Source organism: Rhea pennata, chromosome 3, assembly GCF_028389875.1.
Source record: "Rhea pennata isolate bPtePen1 chromosome 3, bPtePen1.pri, whole genome shotgun sequence".
NCBI classification, from domain to species: domain Eukaryota; kingdom Metazoa; phylum Chordata; class Aves; order Rheiformes; family Rheidae; genus Rhea; species Rhea pennata.
Genome location: NC_084665.1, coordinates 55,652,686 through 55,676,466, shown reverse-complemented (window position 1 = coordinate 55,676,466; position 23,781 = coordinate 55,652,686). Strand labels below are relative to the sequence as shown.

The 23,781-nt window shown below is 38.0% G+C and overlaps 1 protein-coding gene across 3 annotated transcripts in view; it reads right to left on the bottom strand.

The window, feature by feature from the left end:
• Positions 1-23,781, bottom strand: part of GRM1 (glutamate metabotropic receptor 1) — a 188,197-nt gene that overhangs the window by 137,627 nt on the left and 26,789 nt on the right. For all 3 annotated transcript variants that reach the window (XM_062573714.1, XM_062573715.1, XM_062573716.1), the window contains exon 2: positions 13,738-13,987. In XM_062573714.1, the coding sequence (XP_062429698.1) occupies positions 13,738-13,987 (250 nt within the window). The remainder of the gene's footprint in view (positions 1-13,737; positions 13,988-23,781) is intronic.

Sequence of the window (23,781 nt, the reverse complement as noted above, 5' to 3'; positions counted from 1 at the left end):
ATGGGAAAATAATGAGCAAGTCAAAGGACAGATTGATGTATGGATAGACAGAGACACATGCGCACATGCACGTGCACACACAAACCTCCTGAGAAAGGAACAGAAGGGAGTCCAACGAAATTCAGGAGAATGAAACACCACCACCATCCCCTCATGAAATTTAATTTCGAAGGTGTGCAGGACTGTTTACAGAACCCTGAATCTGGCTTCAGACTCTTTGCTGCCTTTTTGAATAACACCACACAAAATAAGAACATTGCTGCCCCTCCCTGAACCATACAGCCCCTGTAAGAAACACAAGGACTGAAATGGGAAACCCACAGGGGAGGCACAACCATGTGTCCTGGAAGCCTGAGGCAATCCAGAACTGAGACACACCTAAAGTATGGATCACCTTTGGAGGTGATGCTGATCTCCACAGAGAGCCCAGGGTGACAGACCTCCTTCCTCAAGTACCCTGGGAAGAGCCTCTAACAGGATGATTGTGGACAGGAGCATCTTCCAACAGAGTCTTTCCTCTTCTTCTGGTAGAGAATTGTATATACCATGGCGCTTTCCCAGTAACACATGTTTGTAGCTGTTTATTATGGAGTTGTTCTGGGGGCATTCACCTTGCATCCTCCTCATAAATATTCTTACAACTATTGACAAGACAAGCCAACGAAGAAGTCCCATGCCTTACACTCTACTGCTAAGGCCAAGCTCAGACAAAAGTTGTGTTTTTTGCACAGAACAACTTCATGCTGTTACAGAAAACTTTTTGATGCTTGGGCCTAATCACTGGCCACAGTTTTCACTCCAGAGATTTAGGGTATCTTGTAGCTAGCTATTCTGGTCAAAGTTGACCAAGTTCCTTGAAGATAAAGAGAAAGCTGGCCTTGAGTAGATTTTGAAGCTGAGTCAGTATCCTATGGGAATGCAATACACAGAGATGATGGTTTTGATGTGATTGTGTGGTATCCAGTGCTGCTGAGGAAAAGCTTTGCAAAATCCCATACTCTGAAGCACTTGAGTTTATATAGTTATTATATTGCATTGCTTTTATTCCAAAAGAAACAATTTTGAAGGGATTTATTACAAACGTCATCTGTGAGAACAGGATAGTCTTACAGACTATTGAAAATGGTAGCAGATTTTTTGTATATGGAGCCACTATCAGCAGTGACTTTAGAAGTGTTCTTAAAACTATGAAGAAACCAATGAACAGTACGTCTGCAGGAAATTACACTTGTGGGGAGACCAAAATTATTCACCAATTTGGAAATCATGGAGGTTAAATATTGTGACATTTTATTTTGACATTTTCTAGAAGAAATATTTTCAATATTTTCAAAATAAAAACATTTTGACTTTCTGTTTTGGAATAGCATATTTGTTTTGAAATTGAGGTGACATTGTTCTGAGTTTAACAAAACTGTTTCAAATTGGCAAAGAATAGTATTTTTCTTCCTGCTGGGAAGAGAAAACAGACTATTAAACTCATTAAAAGTTGTTTCAGTTTGTTAGAAACATTTCCTATAAAATGTTTAGTTAATCCACTGAACTTTCTGAAAGAAGATTAAATGTATCATTCCTCCTACTCTTTGACAGAAAACAACAAAAAAAAGACCCCAAACTAGCAGCTGGAGACGGATACCTTTCACAGACCCAAGTACGCACCTTTCATAGTATGCAGGGCTAATGACCCTGACTACCCCACTACCGCATAAATTGGGTTCCTACACAGCAAACCCAAGAGAAGCAGATACATGTGATCCAGAACAGTACAGCTGTTTCTCCTTCTGTATGTTCTCCCCTATCACTTAGCTCCCTGTTTACTCCATAGTGGTCAATAGAACTGGGATCCTTCAAGAGGGATGTAAATCAATATCTACCTTATCGGGGGAAGATGAGGGGAATTTTAGCTACACTGCAGGGCTCCTGCTTCTCAGACTGAAATTTTGTGCCAGTTTCATTTGAATGAATCACAGAGCTTTTTATTAAGTTACAAACAACATGAAATAATGTAGTCAGCACAACAGTTGATGTCTTATTTGTATGTTAAGTTCAATTTATTTCTGCAATGTCTCCACTATTTTAGCTTTCAATACGCTGCAGATTTAGGTATTAATAATGTATGGAAGTTCATTTCAGAGGCTGCCAAAAGCAGAGAGATGGAGAATCTGGACAGGTAAGAGGTGAGTACATGAAGCTCTCCTTGCTTGGGACACATGAAAGTGGTTTGGGGCTAATAGGAAAAGTAAATTTGAACCTGTTAAAACAGCAGACAAAGAAATAGTAGCTCTTAGATTTCAAAGCCTAGTTCTACAGTAGGAACTGCAATCCCAAAGTCATAGTATACCCAGAGCCCTAGATATTACAACTGACTCTTAGAAGTAGTTTTCCCTAATCCAAGGACTCCAACATAAGAAAAAACTAAAGCTTTTAAGGGTGAAGGGCTAGATTCTGTACTGCAACTGCAAACGGTCTCAGTCAGAAGGACTTAAAGTAGGCCTCTGTCACTTCATAGTGTCTGTTTTTGGAGCTCTCTCAGAGAAACTGAGACTTTTCTCAATGTGCCCATATAGTCCGGGGGGGAAAAAAGAAAAAAAATCCACAAAACTTTGCAATATGGACACCTCCCCCTTCAGATGCCTAACCATCTTCCATGCTCATTGGGAAGGGTGCCACTGCCCCTAGGCAAAGTCAAAATGGGGCTTTAGCATGCACATATAGTCTATCCTAGCACTTCAGTGGGGGGGGACAGGGAGGGGAAAGGTGGTGGGAGGGATCATCTTTCCTGTGCGATTTCTGTACAATTTGGAAATACCATTTTCATGAGTTGCAGTAGTGACCAGTAAACCCAGCTAGGAGCCAAGGCCCCCTGTGTCTGTGGCACTATGCACAGCACTGCTCACAGACCTAAAAAATTACCCTTGGAGTCTGTAGAATCCTCAAAATACGGTATTTTGGCAGAAGGCAACATGAGGACAAACAAGATGTTATGTCTAATGAACAATGAAAAAGGAACCCAGGTAGACTCTTTTTTCCATTAGGAAGACTTAACTAAATTGAAAGTCAAAAAATGTAAAGCATGCAAAAGACATACTTTTCTGTTCAGACTAATGTGTGGAACTCACAGACACCACTGAGTTATTCTGGAAGTAAATAGCTTAGTAAGCTTTAAACAAGAATCAGACATTAACAAACAAGCATAACATCTGCAATTTCCCTACTGAGGATACACATTACAAGAAATGTCAATCATCTGGCTTGAGACAAATCAGCCAGTCAGCAAATACTCTCTGGAAAAGAGATGGATTTTTTTTTCCACAGAGAGGGGAAAAAAATAGAAGGAACTTCTCTTGAATCATAAACTTTGGATGTTCACCACTGACAGAAACAGTTCTACAACACACGAACATTTTTCTATTTTAATAGGTCAGCATGTAACATCGGAATATTATTTTCAGCTCACATTCTCTTTAACAGCATTGTTGCCCAGAGGGTTTTTCATAATTCACAAAACTGAAAACAAAATTCAGTCATCAGTGTATTACCGGGGAGCTTTAGTAACAGCAGTAGCATTCTTCTGTTGAATTCTGATGGGCTAATAGCCCACCACCTTCTCCGATTTGGAGTCATGATCCATGATTCCCTTGCATCTGTGCAATTTATAGAGACTGTGCATGACTTTGACCTATTCATCTATCCAAAATATCTCAGTCTGAATCACAGATCATCGCCCAAAACCAAAACACTCTATCTTCTTATGCACTTCTTAAGTCTCTTCTTTTAACTCACTTCTCCTTCCCCATTCTTTGCCTTCTTCCCTACACTGCGTCTGTTTTCTTTCTACATTTTATCACCAGCTCTTCTTTCTTAGCCTTTTAGCTTTCCTGTTTCTTAAATTCTACCTGTATCCCTCTGCTAAGATTGCAACTCTCACCTTTGCTGGAGTAGCAGGTTATGCAATTACTTGAGTGTGTATTTCCCATCTAAGTTTTTCAACAAACATAATGACAAACAGGAAAAAAAATCATACATGGACAATGGAGCTCTCAAGAGACTTGATTACGATCTATCATCTGTTCTTATTCTGATTCTTACTGGAGAGAAGGTGGAAAGTTTCTTGTGGAGACTTTAAACTCTCCATCCCCTTTCTGAGTTCATTTAATATACATTGTTACCACACTGCTGAGACAAATTCATTTGAAACGCATATAGATCAATGCATCTCATTTTGTACTCTAGGTGTTCCATGGTAAATCAGTCCTGGCAATGGCCTTAACAGCAGTGGTATTTTTGATAGGCGTCAGTGTCCATTTCATTTGCTTGCATTATTTTCCCTATTAGTGAGTTCCCATATTTCCTCAGTTTGTAACTCAGAAAATGATCAACTGCAAAATCAGAACATCTGCCTGGTCTTTCCCTTTATATCATTGCCAATCCTCAGAATTTAATTTAGAATTTTGATGATAATGTGTGAGATCAGATTGTTCAGTCATCCTGGTAACATTTCAGGGCTGTACAGGTGATAGTGGTTATAATAATTAAAAATAATCAATGCTTCATATAGTTTTTTTTAATGAAAAGAATGATACAAGGTCCCCATCAAGAACAGATGAATAAAAGTGCTAGTTTTGCAAAGCCACATAGCTACTTTTGTTGAGGCTGGGTTGAGGGTGGAAAACAAAGGGGATTTTTTTGACTGCAGTCACACTAAGACTTATATCCATGAACAAGAACAGGATACATCATTACTAAATTGTTAAGTCTGCTTAAATATGGCTCTGAGGGGACTTTCATAAAAGCACGTAGAGAGCCAACCTGCCTGGCATGATTGGAGCAAACACATGGGGCAGGCAAGTTGTCAAATCAGCCTGTTCCTCAAGGATCTCAGTAACGTGGGTAGAATTTTCAAGAGCACATTATGCTCATCTCCATTCACAATGAAGAAAATGCTAAAAGGTCTCCTGACTTCACAGAAAGGAAATTATGCCAACAATGCAGACTTCTTACTACAAAAAAATAAAATCCCTTTAGTGGTAGCATGCGCTGAAGAGTCCAGCAGGATAATTGGCAGGGAAGTCTTGGGGCTCGTGGAAATGGGGGAAGGTAGAACAAGAACAGATTGATGAAGATGCAAGAAAGGAGATACAGCATCTCCTTGCAGGAGATGCAAGGAACAACTGAAGAATACAGTGAATATAAAACAGGGAGGAGGAAAAAAAATATATTTCCAAAGATGTTTTAAAAGAAGACTAGAGAAAATTTAGAAGTTTTTCCATTGGAAATAATTTACAATGATTTAACCTGCTATGAGAAATCAGCAGAAATCGTAACCGGAGTCACATTGAGGCTGTCATACTTGCATTGCAGAGGTGCTTGAAACTGACCTATTATGCAGATCTCCTAATCATCATGTTAGCATACAAGAAATGATTATTTAGCCTTTTCTTAGTGAAGCTGCCTTTGGAGTGAAACCAAGGAATTCTATTTTACTCTATAAAGCAGAAAAATAACACATTCCATTTCTACTGAACTAAACAGTAGTACATTTTTCTTTCTAAATCTGACTTGTATTGCAACAATCCAGACTCTGAGGAAAAGACAGTCAGGATGAAAACTTAAACAAACTCCCCACAGAACTCATACATACAGCCAAATCAACAGCATGGAAAATAGTTGCGTGAGCCCAAGGGACAAAAGCTTACCCACAAATATATGTAGTGAATAATGCATATGGTTTAAAGCCAGTTAAAACAAATACTAGGTAAGTTATCAGGTGGAAGTGAATTTATAAGGCTTTCGAACAAAATTCTTCTTTTGATTTCCCCCTCTCTGAGGTACAAAACTAAGCAAATAAGGCATATAGTAATAACTGGAGTGAAATGTAGACAAGAGTTGGCCAGCTCAACAAAACTGGAATGTTTCAGTCCTCCATCAAAACAAATTGGTAGTGCTGAAGAGGAACTGGTAACATAAAAGTGCCAGGATTGCTGCTGTGAAGCAAGTTCTTGACATCATTTCCATTCCCTAGGCACTACCACACCACAGAATTACCACATTTGGAAAGATTTGCCTGGGCTGAAAATTTCAGAGAAGCAACAGACTAAGAGTCTATTGCTACAAGCTCTGATTCCAGTTCAGCTTTAAAAAACACATTGTGTATTTGGCTGCCAAATTACAACCTTTACGTGATTTGAAATTTCCTCTTTACATGTTCATACAGATACTTTAGAGAGAGCTTCCCTTCAAATAAATTCAGCTCCTCAGAAAGCTAGATGTTGGGCACATTTTCCAGCCTTTAAAAGCTAGCACAGGTTCTCCAGCAAGGCCATCAGGCTGAAGATGTTTATAAAAGGATAATATAAGAAAAGATGTGATCTTTGCCCACAAACAGTGGCCTACTGCTTGTCTTCCTTTCCCTGGTCAATGAGCCAAAGGCTTTAACAAGCGGTCATGGAAGAAATTTCTGATTAATTTCACTATATACCCCATGTTTGACTACCTCACTGACACCATAGATTTCTCCAGTCTTTTTAGTCCTCTTCAGTTGACTGCTACATTGAAAATACAGCTAGCTGATTATTCACTGGAGCTTTAAAGCTTTCCAGTCATTGCTTTCCAGGATTCAGGAGAAAGGTGTTTAAATTATAACCGAAATTATCTGTTCCTAGATTGCTCTTGTCCCTACCAAAACATGGGTTGTTTGTATGAACATAGCTCAGGCAATTCCTGATCATCTTCTGTCAATATCTTATGTCTAATGACAACTTTTTTCTAGTGACACAAGATCTGAAACAGTAATCAGTGATTTTACCTATTTCCATACTAATCAGGGAAAACTGTTTTTAGACCAAGAGACTGCAGGAAACACAAAAATAATTGTTCTTATATAGTATCATATTAAAATGCATAAAGTATTTCAGTAAAGGTTCATCTTTAATTTCTGGGTTTCATGGAAAAATAAGGGATGAGTTTGTTGTTTAGAGGCAAGATATTAAGCCTGAAGAAATTATGGAGCTTTATATTTCGTAATATTTAAATCACATTTTACCATCAAAAACAAAAGGTTCCTTTTTGTATTTCAGATAATGCAAGTGGTCAAAAAGACAGCTCAGAGTGCATGTAGAGAATGCTATGTCCTTTGGCATGGGAAGAGAGAGAGAGAAAAAAAAAGAAGAACATATTATAATTGATACAGGAGTCTAGACAGCAATTAGACCTTGTTGTTTTTTAAGTCTCTGTCTCTGAATAAGTGAACATCATTCCTGTTGTTAACATCAGCACAAAAGTGCTCTTTAAAAATCTTAGCTAAATAATCCATAGTCTTGTACCTAATTCATCATCATCACTATTACCAAGCAAAAGTCATGGAAGGGCTATTGATGAGTTTAAATGTAAGCCACAGAGAAATTCTAAATTGCTGCAAATCAAATGCGGTTCTGCTGTAACAGCTGTATTTTATACTTGAAATGTAATCACATTTTAATATAGATTGATGATATTTTGGATTAGAGGGTAAATAAAACTTACTTGCTCATAGTTTCCATGTCACATAACGTTTTCATCCACACTGCCATCACAGTTAGCAGATGCTAAATTATGACTACTAATTGAACCATAATGTAATAAGTACTACAAATTCATGCTGGCTGACACGTGTTGAGGTCCCAGACTTAAAAATGTAAAATTATCAATGGGTCCTATTACCAGCCTTGATAATGTTCAGGAAATGGGCTGACGTTGCCAGTTGGGACTATCTTCACTGACAATATTTTGTTTAACTGCCAACTTTGTATCCAGTTTTTGTACGTGGTTAACAAAATATTTGAGGATTAATCATGAATGATTTCTGTGTTTCACAGCAATTAACTGAATTTTGTTCTGGTAATCTGGATCCAAACCTAGCTGAACTTCTGACCGTGTCTTCACAAAACAGGTAATTAAATACAGAATATTCCACTGACTTGGAGCATCAATGGAAATGACAGACTCAGTATCAGTCACTCTGAGTATCTTGGGCCCAGAGGGTGGGGGAAAAGTGCAGCAAGACAGATGAATCTGTCCTCTTTCTACTGTAAACAGCGTTGTAAGCAAATCTCTTGTTGCTTAAATGAATATCTTCCTATTTGTCACCATTCCACTTGTGTTGCCACCTTTGCTTTAGGCTTTTGAACCACTATTAGTTTTCTCACTCAAGTGTCTCTCCACCCTACCCAAAAAAACCCAGCATATGGTATTCTAGTGGTTTGAATTCCATTACACACTTTTGACAGCACTGAATTACTACCAGTTTTCCTAACACCACATTTCTACTCATAGCAAGTTGATGAAAAACACCAGCATGAGCAACAGAGTATAAAATCTACTATTTCTGTCAGATTTACAAGGCCTGGTACCTATCCTACATGCCTTAGGCTAGCACAAAGTGATTTTTTTCGCTGCCAGCATACTGTTAGCTGTCAGTGATTTCTTTGCAACTCTTACATGCTTAAGAAGAATAAGTTACATTTTTTTGGAACCTAAATTAAAAGTATTGGCCTGCAAAGCACTTAAATTCCTTTGGGAGAAGGTGGACATTTCTCACTGAATTTTCATGGTCTGGGAGAGAGCCTGTGGTAAATGAAGACACTGTGCACTCGAGACAAAGTACAGCATATTCTGTTCAGCTAGTCTAACTTAAAAGAGCAATATCCTTAGTTCACATCATTTTTGTGACCAGCCTCCCAACCTAGCAGAAGAATATTCTCAGCCACTTTGTAAGTAACATGTGAGCCACTGGCACTAGAGACTTATCTGTGAGGAAGAGACAGGCACTTTTTGGACAACTATGGAAAGTGATATTTGTAATACTGCTTGCACTTTTTTTCATGATCGTGACCTGACTTCTCAGGATCTCAACACTGTACCTTTAATGCCAAAGGACAAGGTCCAACAACCATAGAAACTGGGATTTTTATCAACACCCTGAAATAATTTCTTCTTGACATTGTCTTGGACTTTCTTTTGGCAGATTATAGCCAGCTATTCTTCAGAGCTTCAAATGCCTTTGTGCACCCACTCACCATTGCAAAAAGTTACATCAGAACTGACTGAAAGAGATACAGCTACTTGTCATCATCCTGTGGGCAGCACAACTCAAGTCATCTCACTACATTCCCCTAGGGTGACAAGGGGATGATAAACAAAAGTGGTGACAGAATTAAGTCCCTAAGGAGCCTGCGAGAAAGAGATGCTACCCATCACACTGCAGATTTGTTGGGAACAAATAGTGAAGTCAACTTAAGAAATCTCTAAGCTACTACCAAGGCATGTTGCCTGTTTATGACATGTTTATGATCAATGATGCAAGTTGAGTCAATATTACCCAGACTGTCTCAGGTCTGGCTGGTTTTGCTCCAGTGTTATGCCTTACATCAAAGCAAAACTGAGTTAGGTACAACATATCAATTATGGGTCTTCTAAATGACATCTTCCCAAGGATGTGTTCACACCCCCCAAAAATGAGGACTGTAAACTGTTTCAGGGTGTCTCCATTTTCTGCAATGAAACATAGCAGCCAAACTTCAAAGATATTCTTAGTCATTAGAATCTCCATTTTTGTGTCCTAATTGTATATTTTCTTTGGTCACCAGTATCATATGACCATAGAACTTGTGTTTCCCCACTGAACATGAATACTTTGTCCGTATTTTAAAAAGTGTGAAGTTAAACAGCAAAAAACTTATTAATCCTGGCTTGTGAAGTAAGGACAGTCATGGAAATTTTCATCACACTGCACATGGAAAGCACTGTATTTACTGCTGCTTATATCACCCTATGCAAACAGTTTTATTAAATAGAGAGAGAGAACTGATTGGCCCAGTGACATCCACTAAGCTCACAGAGAATATATTGCCAGTGCCAAGTGTTCATATTTTCAGAAGAATTCATCCTACTAACACTTAAAATTCTTAGTTCTACAACAGCCCATAGAGCAGTACTAACACACTGCAAAGCCTACAGAAGCCAAGCAGTACACAGTTCACTACAAAGCATTATACTGAAAAACACTGTACGCACTAGCATCTCCCTTTCTTCCTCAAGTTCCTCACATATTTGCACAAATTATTTCATGTAGGAGTTTTAGAGAGCTTTGAATTACTAAACAGCATATTCATTTCCAACTATTTATCTACCATGTCTCTCCTCCACTGATCTCAGAGCAACACTTGAAATCGGAGATTTTGTTCCCATGTCTTTTACTTGCTTTGCATTACCTGTACAGACACTGGCAAGTCATTTATATGCATTTGTCTTGTACCATTCCAGAGGATATACTGGAGACTCACATATCTTGCCAGGTTTTTGCAGAACTTATTTTATGTTTATCAAGTAATATAAAACTTAGAGGCCTGCATAAACACAGTTAGACTCATCATATCAAGTGATGACTCAATTCTACATAGTCGTTTCACATCATAATCACTTTGTGTTAAAAGTTACCACTTAATTCTCTGAAGGCTAGAGCTTACTTCCTTAGCATAATTTTTGCCAGCTTGCTTGCACCAATACTATTCCAAATACCCTTAAAAAAAAAAAAAAAGTTTTTTTTTCCTTCTCCTTACTCTTGTACGATCCTTAATTTCATAGTGTAATAAATTTTCTAACTGTACTCTCTGCAACATTCTGACTTTGTGCCAGGATGAGACTCATCTCTCGTTCTCCCTTAGGTGAGACTGTAACCTCTCTTTCAGTCCTGCCATATCCTAGCTTCCTTCCAGATTCACAAATAGGAATTCCCTTTTTCCTCCTCATCACTAATAGGACAGACTTCCACTTACAGTAGCAAATTAGATTGAATTTCTAGTCAGATCTCCAGGCTGAGTTTGAGAACACTTGCTTAGATGTGACACAAATAGATCCTAACTCTATGCCTTACAAAAGTCAGTCTATCATGAAAAAAGCCTCAGCATTTGACAGCTGAGCTCTGGCTCAGCAGAACCCCCTGTAATTCCCCAAGTATCACTCCCAAATTACACCAAAGCCAAATTTAGTTCCTAGCTCTCTTTCTGATACCTAGAATTTGATTAAGCTAAGCTGTGCTTGTCTGCTTTGATCAATGGCAATGTTGACAATACAGCAGGAAGAGAGCTGTTCAGGCAGCTGTACCTTTATAAAGGCTTTCTCTTCACTGTGAGTCAGAACAGAGTATGAGTTTCATACAGTGTGGCTGATAATACACCTGTGGGTAAATTAAAGGCTTTGTTTAGCTCACTACTGCAAAAAAAAAAAATCTTGATTGCACGTTCACTCCCGCTTCCCTCAAGTAAAAGAATGTTCTTAAACGGCATTTGGTTTTTTTTGCTTAGCTGAGTATTTGAATAGAAACAATTCAAAGGTATGTCAGAGTAATGTTGATCCATGTCTTGGTTCCTGTTTGTATTCAGATGACCAAATTCATAGTGCTGCAGTTTCACTGCAACTTACTTCTGAATAAGTTTGCTAGATCTGCCATTTTTTAAAATCTCTTAATTAGGACAATTCAAAGAAAATGTCTTTTCTTTTAGATCTGCAAGCACTTACAAGACATGTGCAAGCCCTATAATAGTTTTTATTTCAACCAGCTGTTGGGCACAATCTAGACTATGCACAGCAATAACCAGATTGTTTTACAAGATCAGCCCACCCAGCTCTAAAAAGCAGTCTCTCACACCCAAGGTTTATACAAAATAAAACAAGACTACATGAAAGCCTATTTCAAAAACACACTGTGATTTTCAAATATGTTTCCAACTATTAATATTTAATAGATGAGAAGTTAAAAAAAAAATCAGGGTAATGTTGGGAAACTTCCAAGCCAAATACTTGAATTGATTAGAGTAGCATACTGCCTGGTTAGAGCTTTTAATCAAAGTGTGAAGCTAAAATATTCCACATACCCATAAAGAAGGGGGCCAAGCAAAAAGCCCAACAATGCCATAAACCGGTTTACTGAAGTATCTAGTTTTGGTGCTTAATGTAGGACTCTGTTTTCCTTTAGCTCTCTATATGGCCAGGGTCAAGAGAGAGCAGGCTGAAGAATAAGACACCACTAAATGTGACAATAATACATGAAGAAAGCATAGCATTGCCTAAAGCTGTAAGGAAGAATAACACGACCCAGACTACTTTTATTAGTCTGTTTCTTCTGTTTACTAAAAAGTAACATACTCGAAACATGTCAGTCCTGAAACGTTCTATCATTCAAGTGGTATGTTGAATGATGCAGATGAAACATATATGCACGGTTCTAAAACATAATACCATTTTTCTAACCAAGCTATTATGTTTCTTATTTTTATGCTGATGGTTTTCCAAATATTCTAAATCTTATCTATATATCTCTTATATATCTTATATATATCTCTTCTAGAGATAAAATCTCTGCTCCAAACAGATCACAAAGACTGCAACAAAAAAGAAATGATGAAAAAAGTAAGTCTAAAAACTGCACACACATCCCTGTTAATTGTCTTCAAATGATTATCTTGGCCAGATTAGTTATCTGACTTGGAGAAATCATAAAAATTATGGGTTTCAAAGATGAATGTGATCGGGGAAAGACCGATACTACAGCTCAGAGCTAAAGGAGAGCATCCCAATCCTGATAGATACAGGCAGAAAGACTATGGAGAGAATGGGACAAAAACAATCTGACAGATCAGAATGACAACAGAATAAAAAGCCAACAGAAGCTAAGAAGGTAAGGAGATAACTGTTAAAGACCTTGAAGGAATGATGTTTAAACAAGAAATATGAAAAAAACAAAGAGTGAACAGAAGGATTAGAAAATGACATTATCAATCCAACAGACAAGACAGGAAATGTCAGCTCTCATCATTTGAACGGACTTGATCCATACAGAAAGCCAAAAAAGACATTGCAAAAGTCAAGGTGAAAGTCAAAAAAGCCTTAAAATAAGAACTGTCACAAAACTGGAAATGCAGATAGACCATAGTGATAGATCTGGAATGACCATATTTCACTGCATATCTACAAAGGACTGATGAACTGTAGAGAAAATAAGAAATCTTTCTCATTTTGATAAAATGATCTTTGCCTGTCTAATACACAATCTCTGCACTGTAAATTATTCTGAAAATATCAAAACACATATGTGTACTGACCTGGCCATCAGCAAGTTTGATATTTTAGAAACAAACAAGTCTGTATAGTATCAGTGCCCTAGCTCTCAATATCAAAGTTCAGAATAAAGTACACAGCTAAAAATGCCAGGATGTAATCATAAAAGTGCAGAAGCAGATCAAGTAATCAAAAACATTTGAAAATTTGGGAGTTCAAACTATCAGGATACACTCAGTGTCTCTAGCCTTATTAAAACACCCTAAATTTTCACTTTTATAAATGGATAACACATCTTAATCACATTCTGAAGTCCATTCCTTGCTTAGATTTTAAAATCTGAGTATGAAACATTCCTCTAGAGTGTGCAAAAGCACAAAAACAAAGGTCAGCTATAAAAAACACAGGTAATAACTTTTGCTGAGGTAAACGTCAATCATCTTAATCAACACTGATAAAGTTGTCATACCTCTCTTCCTATCTGCTTCCTCGGATCAGCTCTGCCATCCTGCCACTTCTTCTCACTCATTAGTCAAGTAAATAGCTAAATAACGAGTAGCCCAAGTTGTGCCATTCTGAAACGAAGGGGTTGCCTTCAGGACGCAAGGGAGAAGACGTGCAGTGAAATCACCGTCAAAGCCTTACCTTCCGATTAGCAGGAACTCCCCGAGCACTCCCAGGCGTCTCATGGCGATGAGGATCCCTCTCACTGTCATTCCCTCACAGAAACACACCACCACTCTCGCCTTGGGCAGCCTTTCCCGCAGCTTCCGAAGCAGCCGGTCAAAGCTCTTTTCCCCAGCGTTGCTATAGATCTTGTCAGAGTGAGCGATGCAGAGACCTTCTTGGGCAGCCAACTCTTTGAAGGCTTCCATTCCGCTTTCCCCATAATTGCCTGTTTAAACAAAAGCTGATATTACATCACACATCTAACAAATTAAAGGGGCCTGGTATAGAAAAGGGCTAATTTTTCCTCAAAAATCAACCATCATTAGCAGAAGTGAAAGCAAATGAGGTCCACCACAACAAACACGCTCAGGATTCAGTAGAGCAACAAGACACTATGTGCTTGGTCTTAACTGACCCAAGGACTGCAAGTTTCCCTTTCTTATATCGATTTATCAGTGGACAGAAAAGGCAAACAGGGGATGGGGAGGCAGAAAAGAGAACAAAGAGGCTCACATAGTAAGGATTAAGTTTTATTAACGTTTCTGTGGCAAAAATAACGGTTGTGCTATTCTAGGAAAACAGTCAAAAACTGTTTCATACCTTGGTGGTACAGTTTAACTTGTTTCTTCTCTAATCTGTTAGAAATAAGAAATAAGAGGTACCTGCTGTTGTTTTTGACTCACAATATGTTTAGTTAAGCACTACCATTATCATCTTAGAGCAGCTACTCCACATAAAATGTAGTATTTTTTAAAGCAATCTCTTGCTATAATACTATTGGAAAGCTGTTTGGAGAGGTCTTTGTATTGCTTCTACCGCCCTAAGACTTTCTTATGGCAATGGTATATCCTCTAGAAAAGCTATCCCATTAACAGCTGAGAGTGGCACGTAAAATTAAAGAGAAGTTTATGTTTGGGTTCCTCTCTCTCCAAGCAGGAGAACGATCCAAGCACCAATAGCATTGTTTCAGCCAGAGGACAAAGCATCAGAAAAGCGAAGCCCAGTCTAGAATAGCACAAGCTAGTAGGACACATTACCATTTTTCTCCTCAACTTATAATAATCCTACAAAAGAAAAATACTTAACTCTGAGTCATTCTGTACCACATGCAGTTCACACTACTAACAGTGACTGAAAGATGGATGTAAACTTGAAGCATTCTGATTTGGTTGCATGTTGAAAGTCATTTGCACTAATCTGATCAATGTGCACAATAAAAGTTAGACCTAATTTTTCATTTTGAAGAGGAAACTTTCTATCTATAAGAATTTCAGAGAGAATTTCTCGAGTTCTTAGTTCTTAAGCTAGGAATATTTAAACTTTCAGTAATAGAGAAGCTAATTCTCAAGTTCCCTTTACTTTTCTATTTATACATTTTGAGAGCCTTATCAATAGTTTTACAAAACTCAAGCTGTCTTCAGCTGTGGAGATGAATGAATCCATGGATGCGTCAATGGATGAAATTTTCTTTGAATACTTTATGGTTGTGATGAGGACAGAATTTACAATAAACATCAATTAGGCAAGGTGGATTACAAAAAATTGTTTATTAAGAGTAACAATAAATTGTTCGAAAAGAGAAATATGAATGCTATCTGTATTTTTAATGTTTCCTTAAGTGCAGAACTGGTTCTTGAGGAAGTAACATCCAATATGCTGACCACTTCCAGACACAAACTGGTGGGACTGAACAGGTCCAGCTACTCCCTCTACAGTGAGTTCTGAATAGTGAATTGCAACAATGTGGTCTTCTGAACCATATACCATCTCAAAAGTCAAAGCTATCGGAAAAAAAAAATGCAGCAAGGAATGTCTGAGTGTTCTTTATAAATCCAATGAAAGCATGCATTTTTTTCTAGAAATGCAGATTTGCAGCAGATCAGACATACTATGGAGTTTCATGCAGTCATAGTATGATGTAGCCAGACCTGTCAGGTCTTGTGCATCCTGCTCAAAGCTCACATATCTCACCACCTCTTGCACCAAACTGCTCTGGTTTCTCATGCAATTTTCAATACAGCAGACTGCCTCTTACATGGTCTGTATCCCAACACCAGATACAGAAGGCCGGCCTGCCCAGACATACTGGAGAGGAGGAGCAAATCCAGCACCCTGCATTGCTGCAGGGAGAGGAGAGGAAGGGCTGCACCCAGCGGGAGGGCACCCTCGGAGGAGCTCTGCTAGCTGCCCCTGTCCCCCACAGCAGCCCATCCCACCGTGTGGCCCCGCACTTGGCACACAGCTTGCCCTTGCATTCAGGCTGCCACATGCTAAGAAGGACACAAGTGGGGAGCTTTCCACATATTTGTAGGCTATACCCTGCAGTCACCCAGGGATTTACCCCAAGATCTGAAGCTGGGCAGTTAGCGCAGTTCTGCTTTTGTGATTTGCCTGCGTCCCCAGACTGAAGCAGGACAGCCTCATTGCTGACTGCCATTAGCAACCCCCTTAAGCTTTGGAAGCAAATTACAACATGTTGTCCAGCTTCTTGTGGAGCTTTATGCAAGACAGTTTCATTTGAAATTAGTAGGATTATTTGTGCCGTTAAGTGTTACCTAGGGTGAACCAGGGGAATAAAGTGAATCTTGTTAGGTATTTAGGCAACGCATTTTAGAAAACAAATGTAATAGGTTTCCTACCTAAATTAATATTGCCCTATATATAAGAGTAGTATGGGAATTTTTTTCATACATTTCATACAGCTTTAACTCTGCTGTAATTAGAGTTAAGGTTTTCAATAAAAGGGAAATTAAATCCATGTGGAATGCTTTTGCCCTGCTTTAATTTTGATGTAATAACAACTATCAAATATACAGACACACATGTACTAATAGTACAACAGTATACCCAAATATAAACTAAGAGGAAGTAGGATTACTGCCTATAAATTCATTAAATGCAATAAAAGGTCATAGAAGGAAAAAAGCTAATTAAGATCAAGAACAACACTGACATAAAACCAAATAGTCAAACACAAGGCAGAAACAGCTGGAGGTTGGAAATTGAAAACTTTCTACTGGTCACAAAAAAAAAAAAAAAATAAAAAAGTAGAGAAATGGCTTTCTAATGGAAATACAAAATAAAACCAATTTTTTCAATGGAGCTTGGTACACAAGCGCATTACATAATGCGGATGTCTACAACAACCAGAGATGAGAACTGATGACCCAGAAGGTCCTTTCAAAGTCTATTTCCTGCCTTTCCCGACAAGACAGCATGCTGCACACCTTCCTCCTCAAGGGGAAAGGAGAAGGAAGAAAGCGAATATGTGACAGATGTTAGGCACATTGTTCAGTGCACGCAGCTACTAGCGTAAGCACAATATAAGAGCATATATAGAATAGAAAACACTAATTAATTCTGTGCAGCAGCCAAGAACATACCCATCTGTACCAGCATGCTGGGTACATCCATTTTAATCTACGCATGCAACTGCTGAGATGGGAGTAGCAGTGCAAGAAATCTGCACGAGGTGGCAGTCAGTGAAGAGTTACTACAAGATCAAGCCATGGCTTGAGGATTTCTCTTCCTTTGAAAGAGAAATTGAACAGAAGAGCCAGTCTTTTCTGCATCTGTCCTTTTATAATCTATGAATAAGCTATGAAACACCAAAGTGTTTGTTAGTTTGAAGCTGTCAACAACTGATTTTCGTGAGTGAGTGAGCCAGTAACATATTCTGTACCTCACAATATCAGGCTATTTTACTTTTATGATTTTTTTAGATCTGCTGAACTTTATCCTATTCAGAGAACCAGATATTCTCTTTATGTGTTTCAAGCACATTCTCTTTATGTGCTGCACAGCACTTTAAGTACAAATTCTAACTTTATTACAGCTGCAATTTTACTAAGAGGTTTTCCCGTGTCACAGTGTTCTTGGTGCCAAAGACAACCTTGCTTCACCACCCTACAAATCATATATGATAAGGCCATTCCTGCTGCAGGTATCCATGTACCTGAAGATACTGGTAAAAGTAAGCTAATAGAGAATTACTCTAAGTCATTGCATTCCTATGTATTAATTTTTTTAATGAAAACATTAAGATGATGTTTTAGTTAATATATAATATTTATATGTATATATATATATACACATACATATATATATATAAAAAATCCTGATCAACAGAATAAAGGCATTTTCAGACATACACTTAGCAATGAACTAGTATAATACTTTGCTTCAAAGATCCCCAAAGTACTTCAAAAATTTAGCTTCACAAATTGCTCCTGTGAGTATTACAACCATAGCTGCCAAAGGAAGTTATGCTATTTGCTTGTGATAACATTTCAACAATATGGGGAGCAAAGCCCATATAAAAGGTTTAGACTTTTTCTTTGCCAAGAGAACAATATCTTTCTCATTTATGAAATGCAGTGGATATGTAGTCTCAGCAATGAGAATCTCAGGAATTGTCTGCTTGAGGGAGGCACAGAGTGGCTGTGTGGGTCTTCTCAAGCCATGTGATGGAAAGTGCTGTGTTTACAGGGGGTTAAAGCAAAATAGAGTGTCCCTCATAAATCAGTGGCAAATTTCATTCAAAAATAAGACTTTTTTTGTGGAGCAGCACAAGGAAATATGAACTGCTCATACCTGTGCTACAGAAAGCAATCTTTGAAATATAGGCTAGCATCCTTTTTTAAAAAGAAAAAAAAAAGTCTTAAAGAGAAGGAAAACCCTAATGGAGAAAGAGGAAAACTCAGTCTGTCTTCTCACTCTATTTTCAAATTCAACAGAAAATAAAATATACTTTCTTATCCTCTTTAGAGACACATTTAAAAGAGGAAACAAAAAAATAGAGGACAGTGCATGGAAGAATGCTCCAATGCACTTAAAACAAATAACAAAAGGCAGGAAGCAAGAGAGACTTAATATCCCAGAGCCAGGAGCAATGCCTGCAGGTGAAGTAACCTAGTCCTTGTCATTAAGGGCTTATTTGCCACATCTATTCCTCTCAACAGCAGCAGCAGCATCCACGGTCTAGATGTAAGGTAAAAATCCCCAAACACGCAGTGAAGGAAGTGCACCTATAAGACAACCAGCAGATCTGACCTCCTGCAGGGTACTAGAGGCCAATTTTATGACAGGGAGGTCTCCCTTTTCACAAACAACAGGCCACAAAGTATTCTCTGTCCCATTCTTCCCTTTCTCAACCTCAGAGTCTCCTCATTCACCTCTCCCAAGCTTGTAGATACACTGCTAGAGGTACACTGTTTCAGTGTTCAGTATCAATTCATTGTAAAAATCTCTTTTCTTCAGCTAATTAACAGCTTTTTGGCAAGGAGGGAGACAGTAAGTAGAGAACAAGAGGCTCTCCTAACATAACAGCAAGGACTGTACAAAAGCTTCCCAACTGCAAAGACAATCTGTGAAGAGTGGAGCAAGGACGTGATCTGATTCCTATGCTAGTTCCTGACATGTTCCAATAACTATTTTATAAAGAGTATGATAATGTTAAACACAACATTAAAGGCACAGTTCTCAAATTAAAAAACTTGGAGAGCTGGATGATTTTGGACTGCTGAATAGACTTCTTAAAAAGACAAAACAGCAATTAACATCTCTGTGCCAATTTCCTCCCTTATCATATCAGACTAATATTTCCCTGCACCAGCAGGGCATCTTTGGATAGGATCAGTTAATGAGAAAATTACTGTGTCTCCTCATCTTAATGTATTTCTTATCAGTTAAATCATAATCATGTGCCCACTGTTAATCCTAAGTAGAATGAAAAAGTTTAACTTAAAAAAAAAAAAAAAAAAAAAAAAAAACAGTATGCTTATAACAGGCTGGAAACACACACCTAGTCAGTTTGTGTGCCTCAGCTGACAGCAGTAACTTTTTAAACTGTAGTAATTCAACCACTTCTGGCCATTTATCCATCCATACCTTTGATCATGCATATTTGTAAAATTATTTAAGAGAGCTTAAATCTAAAGCTGTTCAGTCAAAGTAGTAGATTGATTAAAAAATAAAAATAAAAAACTGGAAGTGTTATAGAAATGGTCTGCCTGTCTATGTTACTTTCATACATCCCAATCATAAAGATGCTCATAACAACAGTAATACCTTCTGCTGGAGAAGCGAAAGCAGCCCCATTGGCACATGACTTCCAGGATGTTTGAGCAGACCTAACTCCATCTCTGCATCTGTGGAAAGGGCGGAGCTCAAACATTCCCATGTTTCCCCAAAATAGCTTTTGCAAGGCTAAAACTACACTGGTGCCAGGAGGTGCTGCATTTTATCAGCTGGGAGTTGCTCCAAGTAATTTTGTCTTTTCCTTTTCCACGAAACTTCAGTGAATACTCTTCACCAAACACAACCATCTAAAGCCCTTAATGACATGTTTTCCTTTCAGAGTCCACCAGCTTTCTCCACATCATTCTCTTTCTTCACTGAATTTATCCCACCCCACATCACAGGGGACTTTGGGGGTATTTTCTTCTTCTGTTTGTTTGTTTGTTTTGGCGTAGGGGACAACTGAAAGCAAAACAGCTAGGCCCTGAGTGCTCTTTACAAGCCCCAAAGGACCAGTCACTTTACAATAAGAAGAAAGCTGTGTGGATATGAGCTTCCAGTTCTGATGTCAGTGAGGACAAAGCAGTAGAGAAACTACCAAAAGAAAAAACTTCTCTAGATCTAAAGTCCCAGCCTATCTGCAATGTTTAATGGGAAAGCGCTCTCTCTTATTTTATTCTAACTGGCTTCCAGATAAGCGAGCAAGAAACAAGAATGATTGCTTTACAAAGAATGCCAGAAGTAGACACTTCAATTTCTCTAAGTGCAACAGCTCTAAAGAGGAGGCAGACAAGCCCTTCCAAGGCTGATCCCTAAGGACAGTTTAGGGCAAGCAGTATGAAGGTAGAGATCCTTAGGTTAAGTGCTGCAGGCACTCACTTTGGGTATTCCTCTCCTGGGAGCCCCCTGGATTGCCTACTGCTCGCTGGGTGCCTGTCCCCCTCCTCAGGCCCAGCCCCTCTGTCTGAAAGCTGCTTTTGGCCATCTCAGCACCTGCAGGTGCCACAGACCTCCTTGCCATTAACAGCTTGCAGCCCAGGGCAGCTCCTGGCTCTAAGGAAATCAGAGCTTTCCTTGCATTTCCCTAGTTATTTTTCTTTGACAGTGCTGGAGAGATATGGAACTCCCCTCTGCCCCCCCCCCCCAATTTTGCATTGGGCAGTGGGCTCACAGCCCTTTGATGATGGAGAAGGCAATTTGTTATGATTAATATTGAAATTGCACTGTAAACACTCTGTGTTCTTTTAAACTATTTTGGCAAAGCTCCCTGTGTTCACCACAAATTTCAAAGCAGCAGCACTCTAGCCTGATGAAACCCAGAAGGATGTGTTAAATGAATGAACTGAGTCATCCTTTGTATGCTGTAGAAGAACTCTGCCATCTGTGCTTACAGCTTTTTTTTTTTTTTTTTTTTTTTTTTTTTTGAAAACTTAAAGCCATTCTACTAATGAAGAAACTGAGAAACTGAGCAACTGAGCTGTTGAGACCAGACTAGTCTTTTCATTTTCTGGATTCAGATAAAACTATGGACAAGGGAGAAAATAAAATGAAACAAAATAAAAAAGGCAGAATTTGATGATTATTATAGTGGTAAAACTCCTACCATAACTTTTCAGAGAAATTGAACTATATTTTAGCTAAAAAGTCCAAACAATTTTATTAAATGCTCATCTACCTTCTGTCAATAATTACAAAGTATGCTTATTGTGCCAAGAACTCACCATAGGGATGCATTAGCTCAGTAAGGAAGATCCAAACTTCAGTAAAACTTTGCTGCTGGATAAAGTGGTTACATTTAAGCCTTCATCCTGAATGAGGCAGGTGTGTAAACTTGAACTAATTGATATTCCTAACAAAAAAACAAGCACAGAGGAAGTCAGTCCTGAAGTAATGAGAGTCTTATTGCTAAATCACACTCCTCCGATATGAGTAAAGCCAAAATGTGGTAAAGTGTCCTATTTATGTTTACACCAATATTTTTTCCTAAGTATATTGAGAAACTACCTCCAATTTTTATTTATTCTGTATATAACAAGGAGTTTTAGAGATTTATTTATATTTTAATGGAACTATGTCAGCTCAAATCCTGGCTGATACAATGCTTATAACAATTTTGCTTGCTAAATTTGTTCTTTCTGTTCATGAATTATCAGTGCATTTCAAATGGAAGGAATGTGTGTGCTCAGTTTTGTCCATGTCCTTGCAGCTTTGTGGTTATCTTAGCTCACACTTCAAGCACAACATTTAAAACATTGATGCTAACCTCAAGCACTTAAAAATCATACACACTAATACCCAAATAAGAACAGAGATTGAATGTAATGGAATGAATGAAGAATTAAAAGATATCTTTTTGTTAGCCTTCTGGTTTCTGACTCTGAAGGCACAGAGAAATCATGCTTTTGACCTTTCTCCACAATCTTTACAGTTAAAAATGACTTTATTTGTTTTAGTGAATAAAGATACTCAGAAATCATACGTTTTCATAAGCTAAAGATCATGAGATACTCTATAAAGAGTCAGCAAGTCTATAAATGTTTCCCAGTAACCTACATTGCCAATGGCTTTAGTTGTTGTCTAGGAAGTATGTTAGAAATGAGATTACTTTTTGAAGCATATTTTCTAATCTTTTTCTTGTTAAAGAGAAGTTAGTGCTTGGACCCGTTCCTACTGATGTGAAGGACTTCACTGGTTACACTATAAGATAAATGGGCCTAAATGACATATTGAATGTAAATAAATGTCTGTTAACATGTGTCATTGAAAACACCATCCCAAAAAACTACTGACCTGAGCAATAACCCCATGTCCAAATGCTCACAGCCTTTAAGGTAGGTCTGGTTTATATATAATTTCTAGACAGCAATACTTTCTCTTTGTGTGAGCCATATCTCCAGATCTGAATTCTATCAGGTTGGAAATAGTGCCTAAGTAGTAAATCTTAGACTTATTTCTAAAAATTAGTATCTAACCATAATTTGTCCATCACCAGAGGAAATACCAAAGGAACCAGAATACCAGAAATCACCAGAGAACTAAATAGAATAAAGTTCTTTTTTATTGCAAATGAGACGAGAGATTATTTTGAGGTATGTTTTATCAAATCACTGGGTATTATAACTTTGTTATTCAGAGAAAAACAAGCTGATTTGTTGAAAAAATGGCAATTTAATTAAAAAATGTTTAAGAAAGACAGTAGCTTCTTTGTCATGTAGGTCCCTTAAAGAATTCAATGAAAATAAATGTAATTTCCTAACATTATCTGAACCTACCACCCTCACTCACAGCTTGTTTTTGACTTTGACTATTTTGGCCAATTATCTATAGTCAATAATCTCAGCATAGCTAGAAGAAACCTAGAACAGCATTTTCAACAATCCTGGCTCTGGGACTGATACAAAAAGAAAGCAAGACAGAAAGGTTTAAATGTTGAGACTGAAAGCTAGAGATAAGGAGTGAAAACATATTTTTAACAATTTAAGAATGAGGCTTATGAAAAGAAAACAGGAATGCATAAGCAAAAGTAAAATTTATCTAAACAGAAGTGTTTCGGTTTCAGAGAATCAACATTTTCAGTAAGACCGAGTTTTACATTACAAATACTTTTTCAGTAACAACCCCCCTCCAAAAAGCATTTAGTCAAAATATTTCCAATCACCCCTAAGCTGAAGTCCAAGTTCTGCAAACACTGTCACAGATGGTAACTTGACTACTTACAGTGATGCTGTAGAAGACTTACAGTAGAAAAGTTAAATACATAGTACAAGTTTTTTGTAGAATTTGAGCCTGAGTTTTGTTTCAAAACAAAAAGAGCAAATCCTAATTTTGAACAGTCTTTCCATCAATAATGTGGAGGTGAGATATTTATTTCTGTCATTTCCAATTGACTTCATAACCTTAAGGGTTAACGCAGTATAAATGTTTAAATTGCATGACGTTAAAAGGAGTATCTGGTGCTATTTGGTGAAACATTTGAAATACCTTTCTGCACAGGCTGCTGTA